Source organism: Neovison vison, chromosome 4, assembly GCF_020171115.1.
Source record: "Neovison vison isolate M4711 chromosome 4, ASM_NN_V1, whole genome shotgun sequence".
Classification (NCBI taxonomy): Eukaryota; Metazoa; Chordata; class Mammalia; order Carnivora; family Mustelidae; genus Neogale; species Neogale vison.
Window position 1 is genome coordinate 19,563,398 of NC_058094.1, and position 23,731 is coordinate 19,587,128.

A 23,731-nucleotide genomic window follows, 5' to 3' on the forward strand; every position below is an offset into this window, starting at 1 on the left:
TTCTAGCCCATGGGGAGTCTTTCCACCTGACAGTGTGCCTGCAGTCCAGTGGGTTGAGGGGAGGGAGGAGAGAGGAAACGGAATCAGAGTGATGAACAGTCACGATGGTAAGTCATGATAATAAAGAGCCATCCTGTCTCAGGCTTATGCAAGGAAAGGTGTGCAGCTGGCGATGCCTGGTAAACAAAGCCAGAGGATACTCACTCTTTCTCCTCGCTCTCCCTTGGCTCCGGGGATACCCTGTAAAAAATTAAAATTGTCAAGTTACTTGTAACACTGCCTTCAGCTGGCCGTAATGAGAGTGGATCTTTTCTTATTTTATTAAGATGTTTTTCCTGGTTCTCACGGTTCTACAGCAAAAATCGATACACAACAGAAATAAGCAAACAGCAAACAGAAGGAGCTCTTTTAAACTTTTTACTCCCCCAGCCTTTGAATACGTAGACACAGAATTTTTTCATGCAAAACTGAGATCAGGCAGCAATACTGCTTTGTGACATCATTTCACTGAACAGGTCATTCACACCTTTCCGCCCGAAGCACCACTCCAGGAATTGTCCTCTACTGATGCTTCATGATTTATTTTACAAGCCTCTTTGGAATAGCTACATTGTTTCCATTTTTAAAAGATTATTTTTCGAAGAAAGTAAATGATCTTCCATCCTAAGGGTTCAGGTAAGAGATGAGATTTGTGGAATCCTATACTTCCGCTTTCTGTCCATGTCACAGGACACGGTTCTTCTCCCTGATTCTCCCTGATAACGGGAACTTGTATTAATGCAAATTCTCAGCTAAATTATTATTTTGTTTTGTGGCTTAGCTACTCTTTGACCCGTAAAAAACCATATTATTACCGTAAAATTTTTTACTGAAGAAATAATGGAGATTTCAAGTTTTTCTGTAATGAAATTACACTAATAAGCAAAACATGTGTCTTCAGAGCATTTCATCTTTTTGTTTCAACTCTGAAGCAACATAACAGATCCCCTGAATAACATTTTTAGAGCCTCTACTAAAAGGGTAGCAAATAGCCTTTACAGATGGAATTTACCCACATTGTCAGACGGTTCCCCGTTGTTACAATAAACTCAACAGCTTCCAACCAACTATCTTCTCCAGAATCTCTACTCAATTAACAGTTACCCAAATTCAAAATTCTGGTTTCACACCATTGGCGTGCAGGTAAATTGGCTTTCTGGAAAAATAAGATGCCCTGACTTGCAGAGTTTGCTGCTATTGGAGGTGTAAATCTATCTTCCGTGGTTGATTTCAAGCTACCCATGTGCTGTCAATGAAGACAGAGTTGAGAAAGGAAGAGAAGCAGGTGCAAGCAGCTTGAGCCCACCACTGGTTCTGTCTTTCCTCTTCCTTGCATCGTGTGTGTCTATTCCACACACACACACGCGCGCGCGCGCGCGTGCGCGTTCATGCACACACTTTCTTGGATTGCAATCTCTCATAGCCATTCCTTCTGTTCCATGACCCAATTCCCCACATAACCACGAGTCCTTCCTCAGAGACCACCAGCACTCAACCTAGAAAGCACAGTGACTACAGAGTGACCACAGCTCTTCCTCTATTCGAATCACCTGATGATTCTTAGACATCCAAGTGACAAAGTCGGTTCTTCAACTCAAAATCTTTTGTTATTTAGCTCCAACCTTCCTATCTTCTACTCCTCAAAATGGTACTTTCACACTCCCATAGACCTGATGATCGACTCATAGACCTGATCTACTCAGTGTGTGAAAACATTTGAAATGTGAGAAAAATATTAAAGTATTTATAAACATAAATGTTATAAATTAAGTAGCAACAGTAGGAATATTCTAATCCAGCACTTAGTTCATCTACAAGTGATGTGACACTGCATTTTTTTATTCTCCAACGTACTTAGTTACAAGTCAATGGATTTCTCTTCCATGGATTTCTCTTCTATGTAGATGGTAAGATCTCTAAAACTGGAAGACATAACTTATATTGCTTTGTGTTTCTAGAACTACCTACCCTGTTTCTTGTATAAAAGATTTACTCAAACATTCAACAAGTCCAATATTAAATTGAAATAGTCTTTATAAATCTAGGACTGCTGTCTACTTCCTCTGACTTTGAGCTTCCTTTTGTTCTGTTAATAAAGTGAGAAGAAAAATATTAACTGACTTCAACTAGAAGAATAAATCCACCCTTTAGTGTACCATAAGATAATTTTTCAAGATTACAAATGAGATCAATAATCAATAAAGCCCAAGGGAACTATTGAAAAATACATACACAAACATATAATAGTGGAATCTCAATGCTGGGTATATATAGGCATTCACTCTAAATCCTTTGAATTTTGTTTGAAAATTTTCACACTACTATTTTGGGGAAAAAATAAACGAGATAGGATCTCTAAGCCACTTAAACTCTCGGAGCTTCTTTGTAAAATCAGGCCATTAGGTTAAATGCTCTCTGGGGTTCCTTACAAGGATAATGAGTTAGCATTTCATAATGTTATCTTTTTTTGGAATGAGGTAGCACGTGGAACACACTTTATAAAAAATACAAAGCTGGACTTGCCAGGGGAGAATCTCGAACTCTACAAAGAAAACATATGCTCTCTATAACTATTCTCAGCATGTAAACTCCATAGGCAGTCTATGTCTAGCTCACAAACTCCTGTCTCCCCAATTCCTAGGACTGTGTTTGGGCACGTGCTCAAAGATATGTTAACCGAATGAATGAATGGCTGAATTTTACTGCAAGTCTGGATGGCAGCTTCATTTTAACTGCCTTGACTGAAAAGACATTCTCAGGCATTCTAGACCATTAGAAAAAGAGTTGATTCTGCTAGAAAGTATCCAATTTCCCTTATAAAAACTGTTTGCAAAAGTAAGATGTACAAGGCATCCTTCACTCACAATTCTTTAGAGATAAAGATGTACTGCTATTGTCTTCCTCATGTCTTTGGCTCTACAAGTGGCCAAATCCCCAAAGATGCAATAATGTCCCCTTGTAGGTCTAACTGGAGAAAAGAGCTACTAATGCTACTATGAAATAAATCTTTAGTGGAAGCAGATTTTCAAGCATTAGATGCAAAACAAAACCCAAAAATAAGCAACAAAAATAAGTAAATCTTTCACATTTTTAATATATTCAGAAGCTAGTGGTAAATACTAGCAGCTTAACACTGAAGCTGCTTTTTATCATGTTCCAAGCACTGTTCTCAGTGTATCAACCCATTTAACTCTATCACAGTCTTATCAGATTAATTTATTTATTTAATCCTTATAAGAATACCTATAAAGCAATCTAATTCATTCTTTCTAACAACCCTAGGAAATGCTATTTCCACTTCACACATAAGAAAAATGATTCCCCAAGAGGTGAAATAACTCATCCATGATCCCACAGTGAGGAAAAGGAAACTCTGGGACCAGAACCCAATCAGCTGGGCTCCAGAGCCCGTGATCTCCCCAGCAAAGTGTGCTTTTAGCAGAGTGAATGAGAACGCCATTCAACAATCCTGCCATCCCATATCTTCAACTCTGTTTCCTAGTTAAACAATAATAAAAAAGCAACCAGGAGTCCCTCCCCACTAACCCTAGCGGCTCAGAACTCGGTGTTAACCTGAGTCATTTCTTAAAAACAACTGGTATCAAATATTTTTTTCCTGAACCAATACACTATTTGACATCTCCATTCCTAGCTATCATTTATTAAACATGCTTCCTTGGAATGTTTAAAACTTAGAAAAAGCAGTTAGAGGGTGAACCCAAGCAATAAGAAAAAGCACACGGTATCAGCCCCTTCTGGTACATAGGGATGGATGTATTTAATCTGACCTGAAATTCCTCAAACTCAGCCTCATGATGCTGGCTTTTTGGTAGCTACAGGACACAGCTAGGAAGTCTCAGTGAAAGACCCATTTAGTAGAATATCTGTACAACAAGAAGTTATTTTTTATTCCAATGTCCCTAACATCTTTCCTTTGATTTTTGCAAAGTAAAACAAAAACAAAATAAAAATTCCTGAGCAAGGGCAGGTCCATAACTCCACCAAAGTACACTTTGAGGGAAAACACATATTCCCTGTAGATGTGGGAAAGAAAAATGGCACATTTTCCTACAATTTTAGGAACCCTTGAAATGTAAAGAAATGAAACTACAGTAGCTACATTCATAAAGTCACAGAACTTTAATGCGGAGGGAAGAGGAATGATCTCATCATGGTCCAAGTCCTACATATTAAAGATGTCTGTTAACACAAATCAAAACATCCTAGCTCGGCTCTAAAGGTCTCCCACGTTAGACCATGGAGAGATAATCTTCTAATACTCCCTCAGACATCAGCCTAACTAGAATGCAAACATGCCTTCATTCTTTCTTTCTTTTAACAATGACCTATTAAGAGCCCTCTATGAAACGGAGCTGGAAACTAGGAACAAAAACTTGTGAGTACATGAGTATGATGACATTTCTGCCTTTGAGGAAGAGATCATTTCAGTGGAGGGCTGGATGTGGTCTCAGCCTGAGAAGGTGAATGGCGCCTCACACAGGAAGTACCCCCTTTAAAGAAAGACTAGCCAGAAACTCAGCACGGTGAGAAAGGAGGAGAAACCAGCTCAGATGAATGGAAGGATGTTCTGAAGGCTAAACAAGTGTGAAATGGTATAGTATGTGTTGGGTCTGCTCTACATAATTTTAGGTGACTCAACTCCAAACAAAGAGATGGTGGGAGGCCAGTCGGAAGGTCAAGATAGGGACCATGATGAAGGGCCATGTCTACCTGGCTTAATATTTGGGATCCATCCTCTGGCTACCGGGATCCAGTGAGGACACTCAAGGCAGAGAATGATACATCAAAGATGTACTAGAAGGATCACTCAGCACCTGGGGAATGGACAAGACCAGGGTGAAAGCAGAGGCAAGGGGGCCAGTTAGGGCTGGCCGTGATAAACTCTGTGAGAAAAGAAGAGAGGTCAGAAAAAATTGTGGCAGTGGCCATGATGTAAGAGAAAGAGTTGAAAAATTCTAAAATGTATAAAAGATGGGGTGGTTTGTGTTTACTTTATGTCTTAACCACAACCCCCATCAATGCCCTCTTCCTGTCTTTGTGGGCAGAAATCACACCCACATCTCAAGATCCAAGCCAAATGCTGCCTCATTCGGGCACGATTCTCTCTAGCCCATCAGCTCAGGGTTTAGCTCCCTCTCTGTCCCTCTCTGTCTCTCAGTGGGGCTTTCATAGCAACCTCGTTGTCTTTCCCTCCAGACATTTCTCACATTCTGCCTTTTATTATACCTATTTATAGAAAAAACATTCTCTCTAGATTTTCCATGGATGTGGAAAAACATCTTGGTCATCTTTCATATCCCTAGGAACTCCTCGCCCCCATGTATCTGGGTGCATACCATGGCTACCCAGCACATATTTTTAAATGAATGAATGGGGAAGCCGATGTCCTGAGAGCCTAGATAAATTGCTTAAGGGATGTGGCAGGCACAACTGGGTAAGGTCATAGCAGGGCCACCTCCAGAACCCAGGCATCCTGATTTCCAGTGCAGTGCTCTTTAAATGCTGGAGGGGACCCCTCTGCTTGTGTCGATTTCAAGCTGAACCTATGGCCACTTCTTATACGAGCTTCATCACCATCCCCCGTGCTGGAAGGGAGACCCTGCATTCCAGCCCAGTCTGCAGCCTCAGGTAAGAATTATGAGTGCTGCAGCCACAGAGGCACGTTCCAGCCCGGGCAGCCGGTGGCTGATGGCAGATCGCAGGAAAGCACACGGTCCTGGCACTGCCCTCGGAAACACGTTGCTATTTTCAGTGGGGCTGTCTGTCTCTCTTGGTCTCTTTCCCTCCTGCCTTCCTAGACAGACATCCATGGGAAATCAATCAGGGCCCTACCACCAGGACACTGAGCCTGCTTTACCGGTCACGCCAGACTGGCGGCCAGCAGGCGTCCCGGCTGCTCACGTCCCAGAGTGATCAGGAAAGTCTGGGCTGGACAGTTTGGAGAACAACCGGCTTTGGAGAGGAGACCCCGAGCTCACGACTGGGGCAACACCCCTCCCCCCCGCCACCCCAGTGCCTTTACACTACATGGCTTCTGTCTCTGATAAAACTGCTAGCGGCACGGGGGTCCTCACGCACCAGCAAGGGCCCTTTTTCATTGATTTACAATAATTGAAGATAATATTATAAACAAGTACTTTATTTCTGGGAAAAGTTTATGGGCATTTTGGAGTGCCCCATATGTAGAGTCTATTTGAGAGCTCCATCCACCAGGTGGTAGGGCAGGGGGGGTTCTACTTAGCTAATGTGTTCTCCACCCATTGTGCACCCCATTTTCTTCCCCTGAGGACCTCCGACAGCCAACTCTTCGTTCCCATTCCATTGTTCATGGATTTAGGATCAACCCAGCCTGGGGTAAGGGACACTAGTTCTAGGAAGGGTCCGCAAGAGGGCCGGGGATGAAAAGAGTTAGCTCATTGCCTCGTCAAATGAAAGCAGCTTTCGTTTTCTCTCATTCCACTTTGGGCAGCCTCCAAGCTTCTGAAGTCCTAAAATCTCTCATGGCTTTCTGAGAAACAGGTTTTGTATGCACAGGTCTCTGACACTGCTTTAAGCCCTGTTGAAATATATTCCAGAGCTCTTGTTCCCAGGAGCAATTTTGGGAAGTGGACTGAAGCCTGGTAGCAGAGGTTTTCAAATCTCCTTTCCAGTAAGAAACAGCCTCAAGCCAAATGCATAGAGAAGTTTGCAGTAAAAGTGGTAGAGATAGGGCTGAGAGTGTGTGTACACGTATGCACGCATGTGTGCTTGTGTGTGATTACATGTGTGAGTATACAGTATGTTTCCACGTGCATGACCATTCTCAATAACATCACTGTGGGTTTCAGAAAAGAGGTGCGGGGTGCCTGGATGGCTCAGTCATTAAGCATCTGCCTTCAGCTCAATTCGTGATCCCAGGGTCCTGGGATCGAGCCCCGTGTTGGGTTCTATGCTCCACGGGAAGCCTGCTTCTCCCTCTCCCACTCCCCCGGCTTGTGTTCTCTCTCTCGCTCTCTCTTTCTCTGTGTCAAGAAAGAAAGAAAGGAAGGAAATAAATAAATAAAAGAGGTGTGAAGACAAAGCAATAAAATCTTTTCCTGTGACCCATTACCAGCTAGATTTAAAAAGAGGAGATATGAAAGTGTTTTGAACAAGGACATTGTACTTGGAATGAGTATTCTGTTTCGTAAAGTGGCTGCTGAGGAAAACATTCATTTGGGTGTGCAAATAAGGACGTGCTGGCTAAAATCTGGAGGCATTTTCTATGTTCCTATCTTGAGAAAGGACCCTGAGGATGAGATCTTATTGCTGTGAGTTTTGAAAATAAAAAGTAATATGGCTTTCTGGGTGGTGAAAGGGAGACAGGTGTCCTTTCAACTGAGAACCAATGTTTCTGTTCTGTTTTGTTCACTGTGGTAGGGAGAAAAAGCATACCCCCACCCCTCAAGAGTATCTATGCCCTCATCCCCAGAACCTATGAATATATCACCTTATGTGGCAAAGGGACTTTGCAAGTGTGACGTAGGCAAGCATCTTGAGGTTCTCTAGGGCACTATCGAGGATTACCTGGCGGCCCACATACAATCATATAAGTCCTTAAAGCAAAGAATCTTTCTGGACTGTGTCCAGAGGGAAATGTGATGATGGAAGAATGGCCAGAGAGATGAAACACCGCTGGCTTTGAAGATGGAATTTGGCCATGAGCCGAAGAATGTGGGAAGTCTTTGGATGCTGGAGAAGACAAGGAAATAGTTTCTCTCCTAGAAGCTCCAGGAAGGAAGTGCCAACACCTTGATTTTAACCCAGTGAGACTGTGTCAGACTTCTGATCTGCACAACTGTAAGTTAATACATTTGTATAGTTTTGAGCCTCCAGGATTGCAGTAATGTGCTATATGCAGCCACAGAAATTTCACGCATGGGTGCCTGGGTGACTCAGTTGGTTAAGCAACTGCCTTTGGCTCAGGTCATGATCCTGGAGTCCTGGGATCGAGTCCTGCCTTGGGATCCCAGCTCCACTGGGAGTCTGCTTTGCCCTCTGACCTTCTCCTCTCTCATGCTCTTTCTTATTGTCTCTCTCTCAAATAAATAAAATCTTAAAAAAAATATTCACTCATTAACCTCTCCTACTTCATGCTTCAAATTTCACTCTTCTACAAATTCTTTACATGTCTGTGGTCATACATACATTTACACGTCTCCAGTTACTTTAAGGTATGGATCCAGGGTCAGTATATCACAGATAATGTCAGAATGCTGACTAATACCTACACCTAGAAGAAACAGCTTGAAAGTCACTGAAGACAACAGATGCTTTGGAGGCCACTTAATGCAACCTCCTCAACTTACAGATGAGGAAACTGACACAGATGTGTTCATTTCTTTCTCCCCCATCCTATCTCTACCGCTCCCACTGGCACACTTGAACACCCGGAGAGATGAGAAGCACAAAAATGGGAGGTCATTAGTTCTATTCACTGCCTTTCACTTACATTTATTTGCTTATGTGTGAGTTCGTGTTTGATGGGAAATCCTGTCTTTCTTGTAGAACTTAGAAAGAAAAATCTGTTCCCATTCTTAACCATCCTTGAATTTCTCAACTTCGTATTTTTTTTTAACCAGGGGACAGGCCCAGTTAACACATAGCTGTTATACCCAATCCTTGTAAAGATGACACTGAATTTACTTAGACAAATACAGAATAGCAAACAATGAAAAAATATATAAACAGAAGCATAGCTGACTATTCCCTTTTGGGGCCATCTGTCTCTAGCCACAATAGATGCACAGTCTGATCTCAATCCTTCCCCTGGGAGCTTCTCTGGTTTCCTTTATGCATGCCACAGAGTCTAGTAAGGAATAAACATTTTGTCCAACAGAGATGCTGGTAAATTTAAATAAGTTTAAATAAATAACATAAATAACATATATAAGCCAAAGCCGACTGGCTACTGTTGCAATACTCACAGGTGGCCCCAGGGCACCTTGAGGTCCCATGCTTCCTGTGATCCCTGGGACTCCAGGGGCTCCAGGAATGCCCTAAGTAGACAGACAGGAAAACGGAGCAAAGGTGAGTACTCACACATTCTCATCGAAGACAGCCAGCTCTCAAGAAGGATTAACAAATACACACAGTGATGACTTCCCTCCCTCTCAACACCAAGACATCAGGATCCATGGCTCATTCCTATTCCCAACTATCAAAAAGGCAGGGGAGACAAGTCAAGTGCAGTTCTTTCAAACTCAAGCCTTACCTAAGTCAATATAAAAGCTAGATCATGCAGGGGATTGTAGGGACCGAGTGGCTTTGATAGAGTGATCAAGCCACATGGAAACTGTAGGGAGAGCTCTGCACCAAAGAGGGAGTTGTTACCCTAGAGCAAAGATGGCTGCCCAGGTGAAAAGCTGAGCAAAAGGAAATTTCTCAAAAGAAATGAAATGCTTTAAATTCTAGTAGTTTGTGGAAATACTCACAATTGGCCCTGGTGGTCCTGGAGGGCCAGAGGACCCATCCTTTCCAGGAAATCCCTGGAGAAAAGAAACACAATGTGTCAACTATGCAGTTGCTTTATTTATGTGGTTTTCAGAGTAAATGTGCCTAATACTATTTAATATTGGTGGGGGAGGGACAAGTCCTGTTGCTTGCTCTGGACTTCCAAGGATTCACTGCTTTTAAACTTCATGAGAATTGTTCCTGTCAACACTTTTGGGTCTGTTGGCTCTGTGAAATTGTCCAGTGTTAAGAATTTTAGGTCTAAGACATGCCACTTACAGACTAAACAGGAACTTGTTTCCAGAAAGTGTTTTTTTTTTTCAATTAAACCAAGCATAACAAAGGAAAAGAAGATGAAGTCTTGGTAATTAATCAGACAAAAAAAAGGAAAAGATGAGCTAGTGTCTTTCATGGCCTAGAGTCAGCGAGAGTTTGGGGGCAAGGACTACCTATCAAAGAAACCTACATTACAAATTACTACAAGTTCTGAAACAGCAACTCTTCAGCAAGTGCCTGCAAGAGACTGTGGCGGGGGGATTTCCTGTTGCAATGACAGAGTTTTGACTGCTGGGTCAGCTTGTTCAATGTGTGTCACCGCCAGCTTACAAATGAGTAGACGTTGGCTTCCCATTCCATGCTGCAAGAGTTTAAGGCAGAAAGCAAATTATATTCTTTCTAAAAATATCTTCCTAAATTATTGAATGTGGTGTTTTGTGCAAATATATAAGGAAGGGCTAGAATGGGTTACTCTTAAATGGTTATAGTTCTTAATTGTGGATGCTGGTCTTTGCAAGTAGTTAAAAATATGAAAGAGGTTCTTCAGACTGAATTTTATAATAGGTTAATAAAATATGGACCAAAACATCATCTTCTACTCCACCGAGAAGTGAACTTTTTATCCTGAGATTTGTCTCTTTTAGGAATAATCTATTTCCATCTCAAACCAATGCATCCAAGTCAAACCAACCCTTTTTGCTCACTTGGGGCCTTTCTGAAATTTCTGCCACTCTTCCAGTGACCCTTGTTTTTTCCTCTGTCTTATCCATGAAATCATCTCCTTACAGCTCCTCATCCACATTCACATTATCCCTCCCTACCTCAAGGTGTCAGATAAGAGAGTAAACATGAGGTTGGAAGAAAAGAAATGGTATGTGAATGGGGAGAAAGGAATAAAAAGGGGCATGAAGAGGGGTTGGGATAAGTGTGTAGGAATAGCACTGGGCAGCAAAGCTCTCTCCAACATGCTCTCAAACTCCAATATACTGGCAAGTCTGAAAACCAGAAAAGGCTGATGATTCCAGATCTCACCAATGTTCATGATTTTCCTTTTCTGCCCAGGCACAGTGTGAGGCAAAGTTCCCAGCCTCCTGTTCCAGCAATCATGTTGGAACCACAGGACTGAATTCTGGCCAATGGAAAGGGGCCAGTTCTAGTCCTGGCTTTTGAAAATTTCCTGTGGGTAATCCTTCACTTTCTTCTCCCCTTTTGTAGCAACTTCAGAGCCCATGTGTTGAAGATTAAAGTCTCCCAAGATGGAGAGACCCCATGTTCCTCAATGACCATATAGAGCAGAGACTAGACCTCCCTACTCCTCTCTCTATCCCATTGACAGTATTTGGTTGTGAACCAACAAGAGACTTTATTTTATTTTGTTGCATTAAACCACTGAGATTTTAGAATTGCTTGTTACAGCAGTTATCCTACACTAATATACAAGCTAGTTGGTTTTTTTGGTGTTGTTGTTTGTTTGTTTTTTTTTTTTTTTACTACCACTTCTGTTTTTTTCATTTCAGACATTCAGTCAAAAATATTAAGTCAGAGGTTGCTGAGCTGGCTCAGTCGGGAGATTATGTGACTCTTGATCTTGGGATCATGAGTTCAAGGCTCATTTTGGGCTTAGAGCTTACTTAAAAAAAAAAAAGCAAAAGAAAGTCAGAAGGCTGCAGTAATAGAGGCTGATACAGATTAAGTTACACACACACACACATCCCTTTTTTTGGGGATTTACGAACTAAACAGCAAAAATTGATGCTGACCTAATCTGCAAGAAATTATTTTGCATTTTGTTTAAATACAGCATATTCGAGAAGAGGCCATAAAAAATCAGAACACGTGGGAGAGGAAGAGGGCTTGAGACCTGCATTTCAATCCCTTCATGTTGTAAGGGAGTAAAGCTGGGGCCCAACGAGGTTAGGGGAACTTACCATTTAAAAGGGTGGGGGGAATTAAACACATTTCTTAAAAAGGCATTTAAAAATCTGTGATTTCCTCAATAAAGTTCACATAAGAAAAAAATGGATTCTGGGCACATAGTCCATAATTTAAGATGTTTTAGAAAGAACATATTTTGGCTTCCTGCCCTAAAACTCTTCCAGCAGGGATGGGAAGCCCACACGCACCCATGCACGACCCCTACACGACACACAGCCAACACGACACTCCGCCACCAGCACGGCAGCACGAGGCCGGCCCCAGGACACAGGGGCCATTTGTTTCACGGAAGGAACACATCGACGCCCCGCCCCCCAGTTGCGCGGAAGGAGATGGTAAAGCTGTGATGTGCCGGAAGTCTCCGCCAGGCGCTAAAGGCCGTACCTGTGAACCGTTCTGCATTCACCTGATTCCTATGCCCCACGTCAGACTCCCCTGGAAGGGAGGACAGGGAAATGCGCTCCCATAACAGGAGCTAAATTGGGCGGAGGGGCCAGTGCTTTAGTGTGCTCCAAAGAGGGTACTAGACAAGACTTTTGTTCACTTCGTGTTCTTCTACCTACCAGAAGCTGAGAGGGCGGAAGCTATACTTGATTCCTTGTTCTATTCCTAATATTTCCCTAGCACACTGCTGGCACAAAATAGGTCCTAGCACAATGTTTAATTTGAACAACACTGGGGCTCCAGCAAGAAGGGCTATGATTATCCTGTTGACTAAATAAGCATCGGTCTCGGATATTACTAGTCTGGAAATAAAGCGGGCGGGGAGGAAGTGCCGGGTCATCTGTCCTTGTTCCTGAGCCCTCCATGAGCACAGAGGAAAGGGGTCAGGCGTCCTGTACCCTCGGAAGCTGAAATTTCATTTCGGTGAATATCCCAAGGGTAGTGTCCTAGAAGCGGACCCGGATACCATGCCTTTGATTTACAGATGGACTGTTCTTGGGAGAAACCAGCCAGCTAGTGAAGGGGGCAGGGGAGGGCAGGGGAGGAGGCATGAGAATTGGCTTTCCCTGAAGTTGGCCACCAGCTCACCCCATGGGGGGAGCTGCAGTGTGAGTTACAACCCGCAGTGACCCGTGGTCAGGTTTTGTTCACCCATATCAGTTAGTCATGGACTGGAGCCAAGGTGCCATTTTCAAGAGCAGTTCTCTGTGGAAGGGCCAATTCTGAATCCTTAGCATCAGCATCTGTAGTTGCTTAGGGGTGGAATATACCTGTCAGGAAAGGGGGATCTGATGGGGGCGCCAACAGTGTCCACAACAGTGCATTTTACTCTAGCACCTTATTTTATGGATTGCCGTGAACAATCGAGAATTTTTAGACACAACAGTTCAAGAATAAAGGCATTAAGTTGCTAGAGGGGGGGCAGGTAAGGGGATGGGGCATCAGGGTGACGGGCATTAAGGAGGGCACATGATGGGATGAGCACTGGGTGATGCAACTGATAAATTATTGAACACTAATGACATTGAAACTAATGACATACGATGTGTTGGCTAATAGAATTTAAGTTAAAAAAAAGAAGAAAGGCATGCTTAAGATTACTGTGAGTTACCCGTTTCCCTGATTGCAAATTAAAATGTTCTTATTCCACATTGTTATAACTAAAAGGATGTTACTCTGAATACCATTTTAGAGACATCATCAAACACATTTTTTTCGAAGTTTTTTCCTAACCCTAGAAAATAAAAACTTCCCATTTTTCATCGTGTAAATTGTTTTACATTTTAATTTTTTGATCACACGAGTAAATTTACCTTTGAAAGATTATTAGTTGTAAGCCACACATTTGTCACATTAGAAAAGTATTTGCAGGGACGCCTGGGTGGCTCAGTTGGTTAAGCAGCTGCCTTCGGCTCAGGTCATGATCCCAGCGTCCTGGGATCGAGTCCCACATCGGGCTCCTTGCTCGGCAGGGAGCCTGCTTCTCCCTCTGCCTCTACCTGCCTCTCTGTCTGCCTGTGCTCGCTCTCTCTCCCTCTCTCTCTGATAAATAAATAAATAAAATCTTTTAAAAAAAAAGTATTTGCAAAGCTACTCTGTGCTGTGCATTCTGGTAGGATCTGGATAGCTGATGATGAATGAGACTGTCTTTCCAAGGAGCTTACGGTTTTGAGCAAAGCCTATAGCCAACGACTGATAGAAAATGACAGTGTTATGATGATGGACGAGAGAGTTCCATGGGAACATGTAGGAAGAGCAGCTCATCCTGGCATAGGAAGGGAGAGAGGGCTTCACCAGGGAGATGTTTAAATCAAGGGACCTGGGAGGGCTGGGCTACTGCATGAATCTCCCTGCTCAAGTATCGCTGTGGTGCCATGTTTTAGCCCATCTTTGCAAGCTGGGCAATGCTTAGCCAGGGCTCAGGTCCCCCTTCTCACCTCTTCATCTCAGGGTGAGGAGCAAGGGAAGCAGGTTTTGTTTTTTTTTTAAATATATAAAAGCAATAAACTTGGTGAAAAGAAAAACTCTGTAAAATGTCTGCATGTTACAAGGCAAAATGAATGGCAAATTCATTTGTGATCCAGCTTAATCTTGATCAAAGCTCACTGGAGGAACGGTCTTCAACCCATCTCAGCTCAGAATGTGTTTGCATTTCCCAGAACATTTCTGTACCTATAAATTTTCCATTTCATATATGCTAGCCAATCTGGAAAGATGTGTGCTTGTGGGTTAAGCACCCTCATAAAAAGTGGAAACCCCAAGCACGCAATGAAGAATGAATAGCAGGGAAGCTGAAGAGATAAGCATAATGTAGACATTCACTTAAGCCGACAAACATATTTTTCCAAGAGCCTGAAGTCTGTCACCCACAAAAAGGCATGTTTTAGAACCCGAATAACTCCAGACATTTTTCTTTTTCTGAGATTCTCACCTCAACATCTTAATATGCACCCACAACCCACATTAAAAGTGAGTTTTGCTCTAAAAACTTGAAGGGATTTTTAGAATTTGTTTTTGAAAAGAGGTGGCTATGAGCAAGTTACTAAATTATGTTTGGCTGTGATTTATCCTCAAAGGGAAATTAGCCCTCACATTTGCTTTCAAAAATCACTGATATTTGAATGAATACTAAATTTACCTATGGACGAAACTGGCAAAGTATACTGTTTTACAGACATTTAGTTAACCATTCATTAATGTCCATTTTGCCGTTTCCCTTGCGCTGCTTTGGAAAATATATAATATATATACAAATTTCCTGTAAGGAAGGTTTACAGTTTCTAAGTTCTGTGCCTCTGGCACTTAGCAGCGGAAACTGATGTGCCCACAAAGAGTGTTGTAATTAAAATTAAAGTCAGAAGCAGAATATTTACGTTTATGCAGCTATCACATGGCGCTCAGAACTCGTGACTCAATCATGATACACACCACACCACCCATGCCTTTTCTGAAGCCTGGAATGGTGAGTCACAGATATTAAGCCCAGATACTGGAACATGCCGATTGTTACTGTCCTTTGACTTCCACCGTGCTCTAAGGTAGAGTGGGCTGTCCACACAGCTGGCGTCCGATGAGTTTGCTTAGAGGAAGCAAACCCAAGTGGTGAGGGTCAGAAAAACACTTGAAGAAACTCCTGCTGGATGATCTCCACCCTGTGGCATGGGTCTGGACTGCTGTGAGCACCAGCAGACATCCCAGCAAGGCAGTCAGCCATGAGAAATAAGGCTGCTACTTGTAGCAAAGGATTACGCCCAACCGCCAGAGTAAGAGGCCAAGCACCAACAAGCCACAGACTCTGTAAACACTGGCCCAGCCTCGATACCCAAGATCAGTCCTTATGTGTGGCACCATGTTGAGCCACCCTGGGGAATTTTCAGACACACACACACAGTATCTGTGTGTGCCTATAAATAGATATACAAACGTGCACATATTTACATATATATGCACAATACACTTAATATGTCCATACATGTATATATTACATATGTAATTTAATGTATATATATAGAGAGAAATACAAACATATTTTTAGTAACCCGAAGTGATGACTTGGGTGAATTAAAGCAGCAGCAAAATTCTGTGCAAGGAATTACTTAGCCATACAATAGGCCTAACCCGCTGTACTATCCAGTGATTCTAAATCCCAGCTGATTATGAGAAGCATTAAGCTTTTTATTTCTTTTTATTTTTTTTAAAGATTTTATTTGACAAACAGAGGTCACAAGTAGGCAGAAAGGCAGGCAGAGAGAGAAAAGGGTGGGGGAAGGAGGCTCCCTGCTAAGAAGAAAGCCCAATGCAGGACTCGATCCCAGGACTCTGAGATCATGACGTGAGCCGAAGGTAGAGGCTTAACCTACTGAGCCACCCAGGCACCTGAGAAGCATTAAGCTTTTTAAAACTACAAATTCCAAAGTCACACCTAATACCTTGCATATCTGATTCTCTGAGGTCGAAGCCCAGGAATTGGTGTGCCCCAAAACAAAGCAAAACTTGGAGTGCCTTGATCCCTGACATTGGGGAACCACTGGCTTGCAAATATTAAGCATCTGGCCTGACCCTGAAGGATGGCCTGAGACCAGAGAGCAAGGCAGATTTCATCCATGCCCTAGGCTCCAACAGGAGTGTCTGTAAACTGGTTAAAACATATTACAAATTCCCTAAGTAACTGCTCTCAATTGTGTCCAGATGTGTCACCATCCAAATAAGCGTGAAAAGTAATCAAAAGCTATTCCTCTGTGGGAACTATCAACTTCTGCTTCACCAAGTAGCCCAAACTGGTTTCTTCCAGCCCCCAAATTCAAGGCAAGATATCTTCCATCCTGTTTATTAAATATCTCGAATTGAAGACTTTCCTACATGAACAAAATCTCCCAGTGACCTTTATGAAACCGAATTTTGTGGAAAGAAAGAGCTCAGTGTTGGAACCAGAGAGATGGACCATAATCCTGGCTCCAACACTTGCTAGCTGAATGGTATTGTGCTGCCCCCACCCCTTTTTTTTAAAGCTCCAGATTCTTCATCTATACAGTGGAGAAACAGGGTTTGGCTTTCGTGGTCCTTCTGAAGATTACAGAACATCCATTGTAAAGCACCTGCACTTAGTCAATAATTAGTAATAATGATTCTTGCCATTTTTATTCAGATAAGCTGTGAAGTTCCAATGGTGTATACTGTCTATCGCTGTGGATGATTTATAAAAACCCGTCTAGGCTCACAAGAAGGAAAATCAAATCATCCTCCCCACTAGTTTTGTGATGGCTAAACATTTCCTCTTCTGAATGAGGAAGATACTCAAGGGGGATATTATCTTGAATCTTCATATTTAACAAAATATTTCCTAGATCAGTCTCTCATCGCTGCTCAACATTGGTGACAGGAATTAAATCCAGATAACTAGAGTTCCATTTCTCAAGGATATTTTAAGTCCAACTCACTTTGATGAAACGGGACATTCATTACAAAAACAGCCTTTATATACATTGAGCTGGAACCCACATCAAAAGGAAGCATGTTCCAAGTGTCCTTTCAATGTGGAATCCAAGAAAGTTAAACAAAAGCAACAAACCTTTGCTTTTTCTTCAGGCTCTTTTTTATAGTTCTTTAAAATCTTCTAAGCCATCTTAATATGTCAAGCACAGGCATTATAAAATAGTATACTGTCCTGACTTATGAGGTTCACATTGAAAACAGTGAATATTAAAATAAGCTAAAATTAAATTTTTATATAGAAATTCTTTCTATGAATTTATTCCCTCAGTAACTCTACGGAGTCAAATATTTTTTCTGCTTCACAGATGAGAATAAAGTGAGGCTTGGAAATAGTAAGCAACCGGTCCAATGTCATTATGGTAAGGGTTCAAACTCAGGCCTGGCTAATGGCCCAAATCTATCATATTCAGCACCGGCCCATCCTGCTTTTCACAACCTTGCAAGGTCAGCAGAATTCATATGCAGAATTTTTTTTTTTTTTTTTTTTTTTTTTACTATTTCATTTTTTGCAGCTGAGAAAGGAAGGCTGTGGTTATGGCATGGAAATGCAGGGAACAGTAACCTGGGGCAAAGGAAGCTTTCCAAATTCAGTTCATTTGGAATTTAAAAATGAAAACCCTCTGTATTCAGACAATGGAGGAATTACTATCTTCCAGGTGCCATAAAAGCTCTACCTCCTTGTCATTTTTATTTCTTATCTCTCAGCCGTTTTTATATAACCCTATTAAGAATTGGAAAATAAAAATAATTTTTACAGTTTCTATGTGGACTGTTCGACAGAAAGCTCATGGTCTTGGATGTCAGCGAACCTCAGAACTGGAAAAGAGGTTGGTTTTCTATGTTTTCCTCCCTTTTCTGTTCATACCCTCATTTCTTCTGTTTATCATCCCTGCCTTGCCTGTTCTTCCTAGTTTTGCTAAGGACCACCGGATGTCTAGGGTGGAGGCTGAGACCCACCCTTCATCAGAGGAGCTCAAAGATCACAGGAAAGCCCTAGGGTCACAGACACCAAGGAAAGAAGAGGGAGGAAGAAGGGGGAGATGGCAAGACATATAGTGAAAAAGAAAGAGGTGCCCTGAATGTTGTTGGCCAGAATGGTTGGGAATGAAGGTGTCTACACCCATAGACACCCATTGAGTCTTGATTTGAGCGGTTATACATAGTTACCTTCTTAAATTTTTTATTTTTTGAATATACAATTTCTTCTCAGCTTTACTGAGAGATCATTGACATATGGTACCAATGTGCTGATTGGATACATTTATATATTGCAAAATGATCGCCACCATAACCTTCGTTACCCTTCCATCCCATCACATGGTGACCATTTCTTGTTTGTGGCATGAACATTTGAGACCTCCTCTCTTAGCCATTGTTGCCTTTTAAAATGTGGCCCTGCACCATGTTTTGTCACTTGCCAGCAAGAGGCCAAGGCTTGTTCAGTGAAGAAGTCCAACTTTTGCTGGACGAGCTTATGGCCCCAGGCCCAGCGCTGAGTATGAGTTGTCTCTAAGAGTCCAAGATTCCCCTTGGGAAAAGCCAGAATAAGCCAGGAACATTAGAAAACATGTTCCCTGTTTAAAGAGGAGATGTTTAATCTTTTTCCTTTTATTTTTGCTAAGCTCTCCCTCCTTCCAGGCCAAATTAAGGGGGTAACATTGACGCCAGCTCTAGGAAAGACGTGCTAATCTTTCCTTAAACTGGGAGTCAAAGGGAGGGTGCTGCCTCTGGGCTGGGAGTTCTTACCTGTCAACAAGAAGACAGAGATGAAAAAGAACGATGGGTGAGCAGGAAGGAGTAACCCACTGCTCTTCAGCCTGCCTCCCGCTCTCACCTCCGAGATAGTCCAAGGACCGAGAGGCACGGGTTGGAAACCATCAACCAGATTTATTCCAACTGCTCCCTTCTCTGTCTACAGTGGGCTTTCCACTCAGGATTAGGGACCATGAAGGTGAGACAACAGGAAGTGATTTCAGCTGGTAGTGGGATGAAAGGACAACATAGCACTGCCTTCCCGATTCCCTGGGTGGTCAAGCCTAACTGGACGTTTTTCTGGAAGTGGCTTTTCAGGCATTTCAGTGGGAAGTCTTTTAGCATCCAGTGCCTGTTCTATACTGCGGTTGTTATTATTTCTTTTCTTCTCTTCTTTGCCTTTTAAATGGCCAAGGTAGTGGAGGAATAATCATGAAGTTTTGTCCCTAGGACTCTCAGTGACACCTGTCTCCCACTGCTGAGCCACGGAGACCTGTTGTCCCAGAAGGATGCGGTCTTCCATCAAGGTACTCTGTGTCCTGGATCTGCTGGGACCCCCATAAATCTTGGCTTGGGACCTCCTACTTTACAATCCTGCTCAGTAACTCATTATTTTAGACCTTTCACTTTCCTTAAGCCCCCATAGATCAGAGCCACCTAAACAACTCTGTTTTCACCCACTTTTCCTTCCTTCTCTGCTGTGTCTGAAGAAGACCCATTTGTTATCCCAGGTTAAGAGTCAAGTTTCTGACACCACCACATCCTTCCATGTCCGATAAGCAGATGGTCTAGGAATTGCCTCCTTAACTATTGAAAGTCTTTCTTCTTCTGGATCCTTCTGCTCTGGAGCATTGGAGAACTCTCTCCAGGCTGAGCCCAGCACACGGCATGTAGTATGTGCTCAATTAAGATAAGTGCTCAACTAATAACTTATTAAATAAGATCTATGCAGCTTCTCCCTCAAGCAGGGTTGCAATGTTGTACAGCTCTAGGGGGCGCCATTATATTTTATTCTGTGTGAATGGCACCCCTTAAAGTTCCACACTGAAATACTATTTTCCTTTTCTAAAACAACTGTCACAGAATTGGCACAATATTTTTTAAACATGAGTCTGCAAAGAACGAGTATCTCCTGAAAGCCAGTAAGTCATCTGCAACCAAGAATTTTTCAAAATGGGAACTAAACACATTCTGAAAGGTTTTTTTTGTCTCCAAACTGGGGGAGAAAGGACAAAAAAATCCACATACAGATATCTCATCACTTTATTACAGCTCTAAGACTGTTCGTTCTTTAAAAACATGTTTGAAGAAATAGCAAAATAATTATAAAAAATCTGTGTTAGTATATAGGTTTCAAAAGGAAAAAAATAATTTTTCAAAGAAAGAATTCTAAAACCAAATGATTCAAACACCAATCCAATATGTTTGATTTGGGAGTTCTCTGCCAAGACTCATCTCCACGCATAGATAAATCAAGTAAATTCACTGAACCAAATCTTTAGAATTGCCATTTCCAGAGCTTCAGGCATCATGAAAGATTCTAGGTGTGTAACCGAACAGGATCTTAACCTAAGCCATTTGCCAAAACATATAAATATTTCTAAATACTCCTTCCACATACACAAGAAACCTACATAAATCTAACTTTACAGTTACATGTACATGATTTACAGACTGAGTAGTTCCATTTAATGGGCAAAGACTAAACTGAGATTTTTAAGCAAATGAAAGTTTGGTGAAAAAAAAAAAAAGAACATGGAAGGAATTTAAGGCCCCATACCTATATTTCTATAGAAAAAAACGATCTCCTTATTTTGAGCCATATAGCCACTCTGAGCTAAAGGCAGGTCTTGTTTGAATAGACAAATGAGTCTTCCAGCCACTTGCTATCCCAGTGGGTAAGTTGTAACAAAAATAAGCAGTGCACGCCAAATGTGCTGGCCTTCATTGGATTGGACCTAACTGGTTGCCGCTCCATATAATTTTGTCTTGAGGGAAACTGTAGAGCCTCCCATATCCTGAATCAGTGACAGTTAAAAAAAAACCAAAAAAAGATTAACTTGAATTTGTGTTTACCTCTCCAGTTTCACTCCTTGACAGTCTTCCCAAATTTAAATGTGTGCACGTGTGGGTACACAAATATGCACACACACATTCACACACTGCACTCTACTCCCTAGCCACACTGTCTGTGCAATATGGGAAATGGCCCACTTTCTCTTCATCTTCATGCCTTTGTAGATTCTGTTCTCTGCTTGCAATAACTTTCCTATCCTCATTGCTGTCCATATGGGTAGGTTAAAAGACATATTGACATATATCAAATAAATGAAGAACACTGTGGATAGTCGTAATGCTTAAATTTCAACTCCTGTGATCCTTGATTTCCTTTGGGTTTGTGCCTAGAAAATTGAAAAAAAAAAAACCTGGAAAATCTGCTAAACCAATGCACATAATTCAGTGCAAGTTGCATTCTGGTTATGGGGATGTTCAGAAAGAGGTGTCATTAATTTGGGAAGGTTTGATAAAAGTTCTCAGGTTTTGATGAAACTAATGGAAGAGGTCAATGAGGGGAAAGAGACAGAGGATAGGCAGAATGTAGATAGAAGGAATAATAAGGAAAAAACCATCTAGTTTCACTTCCTTATTAGAAAACTACCAGAAATAAAGAATGTCTTGGTAAGAAGTCTAATGCGCTAACAACCTTGGGCAGGGCCTTACCCTCTGGCCTGGAGAGCCATCGCGTCCTGGTGAACCAATGCCTCCTGGGACACCCTAGGTAGAGCAAGGACCAAAAAAATTAGAGTCACAGAAATTGGAAATCAATTGCCTTTCTACCCACCTTCCCTGAAATAGATCAAGGGCTCCAAACAATTTAACAGTATTTAGAACTGTTTATATAAACAGTATAAATTTATACTATTAAATTCAGAATCCAGAAATGATTTGTATGAAAGAAATGTCCCCCACCGAGACTTGTCCTCGGGAAATTCTATATGACTCTCAGAGACAACTAAGGTGAATGAATACAGGCTAACAGTCTTTAATACAGAAAACACTTACTGCTAAAATCACAGTTGACTTTAGAAGCTACAGCTTTCCGCCCCAAACCCCCCACCTCGGTAAGGCTCTAAAGCTAAGAGCATTTGGTGGGGGACAGAGAGAGAAGGAGACAGACAATCTTAAGCAGGCTCCATATGGAGCCTGATGTGGGGCTTGATCCCACAACCCTGAGATCAGGACCTGAGCGGAAATCAAGACTTGGATGCTTAACTGACTGAACCATCCAGGCGCCCCAAGCTAAGGTGTTTTTTTTTTGTTTTGTTTTGTTTTTTTTGTTTGTTTGTTTTAAAGCAGACTTAAAAAGTGAAACTCATACCTGTGGGCCAGGAAGGCCAGTCTCTCCTTTTTCTCCTTTAGCACCCGGCATTCCCTGAATAGCCAAAAGCATTTGGGGTTACATTCAGGTAGGGTAAATTCTTCATCTCTTCTTTCTCTCCACTGACTGTTCTAACATTGTCAGCATTAACTTGCTTTCATGCTAACACCCAAATACAGCATGTTTCGCTTCCCACATATGCTACCCCCCATATGTAAGCATGCCTACGGAGCTGAACATTTATACAGTGGAACATTTTAAACACAGAACACGATCTGATATGGGTGAGCCCATACTATACATCTGTGGAGGAGAGACTGAACAGTTTGATACTATTGATAGCTCAGATTTTTGAGGTTCACATCTATCTACAATTCTGCTTTTGTTTTGGCTAGAAAGATATAGGAACAGAAAAGCAAACATAGAACGTGGCAGGTAGCAAGACCTTAACAAAGACTTACTAGTAGTAGTACCAATTGAGTCACTGGAATGCTAATGCTTTCTAAACCGTGAAAATAACCCAGAACAGGAAATTTCTCAGTGAGGGAGACAGAGTTATATGCCCAGAAAGATGGCTAAAAATGTGATTAAAAGACTTGTTTGCTTCTAATATTAATTTTGGTTTATAGAAATTGGTTTTATTCTTGAAATCTTGATCCCTAGAGGAAGATTAATGACAATCAGTAAGTGGTATTAAATTTGTTTTCCATGATACAAACAGCTTTTACAAATAGAGTTGGCTATATAAAATACACTGTCTATAATCCCAAACTCCAGCTAAATGCCCTGTCGTTTGATGCCCATTGAGATAAAAATCATAAATAAATGGCTTCCGTCAATCTATATCCATGATTACTACATATCCATAGTGAACAACTTGAATTTGTTACTTTCTAGATTTTATTACCTCTGTTAAGGACTTGATCCAACAAGAAAAAGGATAATAATTGTCATAGCCCCATTTCTCTCCTTAGGCAAATTGCTTATAGATATACCTATTCTGTGTGGATGTAACTATTTGTAAAAACCATCAACGCTTAACAAAAAATTAGCTAATGAATGAACTCATGATCTCTCAGTTAATACTTCCATTTCTCAATTCTTTTTTTTAGGGGTTGAAAGGGACTGAGGCTCATTGTATAAAGGGCACAGAAGACAAAAGTTCACTCTTTAGAACTCATGGAAAAGGGATCCCAATAAAATCCACCCAAATGTTTACACACTACTCACAGGCATTCCTTGAATGGACAGACCACTTGGTCCTTGGGGTCCAGGGGGGCCCTGGGGTCCTGGAGGACCTGTGTCACCTCGAGGGCCCTCTGGTCCCTGGAACACAAGAGAAGAAAATCATTCCAGAGGCAAGTTAGATTTTTGGTACTCAAACGGTATTTCTGCTTAGAGCACTTGTAATTTATTTCCTTA

At 41.8% G+C, this 23,731-nt stretch overlaps 1 protein-coding gene across 4 annotated transcripts in view; it reads right to left on the reverse strand.

Moving 5' to 3' along the window:
• The window catches only part of COL14A1 (collagen type XIV alpha 1 chain), a 219,313-nt gene that overhangs the window by 27,313 nt on the left and 168,269 nt on the right, over positions 1–23,731 (reverse strand). For all 4 annotated transcript variants that reach the window (XM_044245032.1, XM_044245031.1, XM_044245033.1 and 1 more), the window contains exons 38-43: positions 23,540–23,635; positions 22,310–22,363; positions 21,652–21,705; positions 9,513–9,566; positions 9,006–9,077; positions 205–240 (exon numbers count right to left, since the gene is read on the reverse strand). In XM_044245032.1, coding sequence (XP_044100967.1) covers positions 205–240; positions 9,006–9,077; positions 9,513–9,566; positions 21,652–21,705; positions 22,310–22,363; positions 23,540–23,635 — 366 coding nt within the window. The remainder of the gene's footprint in view (positions 1–204; positions 241–9,005; positions 9,078–9,512; positions 9,567–21,651; positions 21,706–22,309; positions 22,364–23,539; positions 23,636–23,731) is intronic.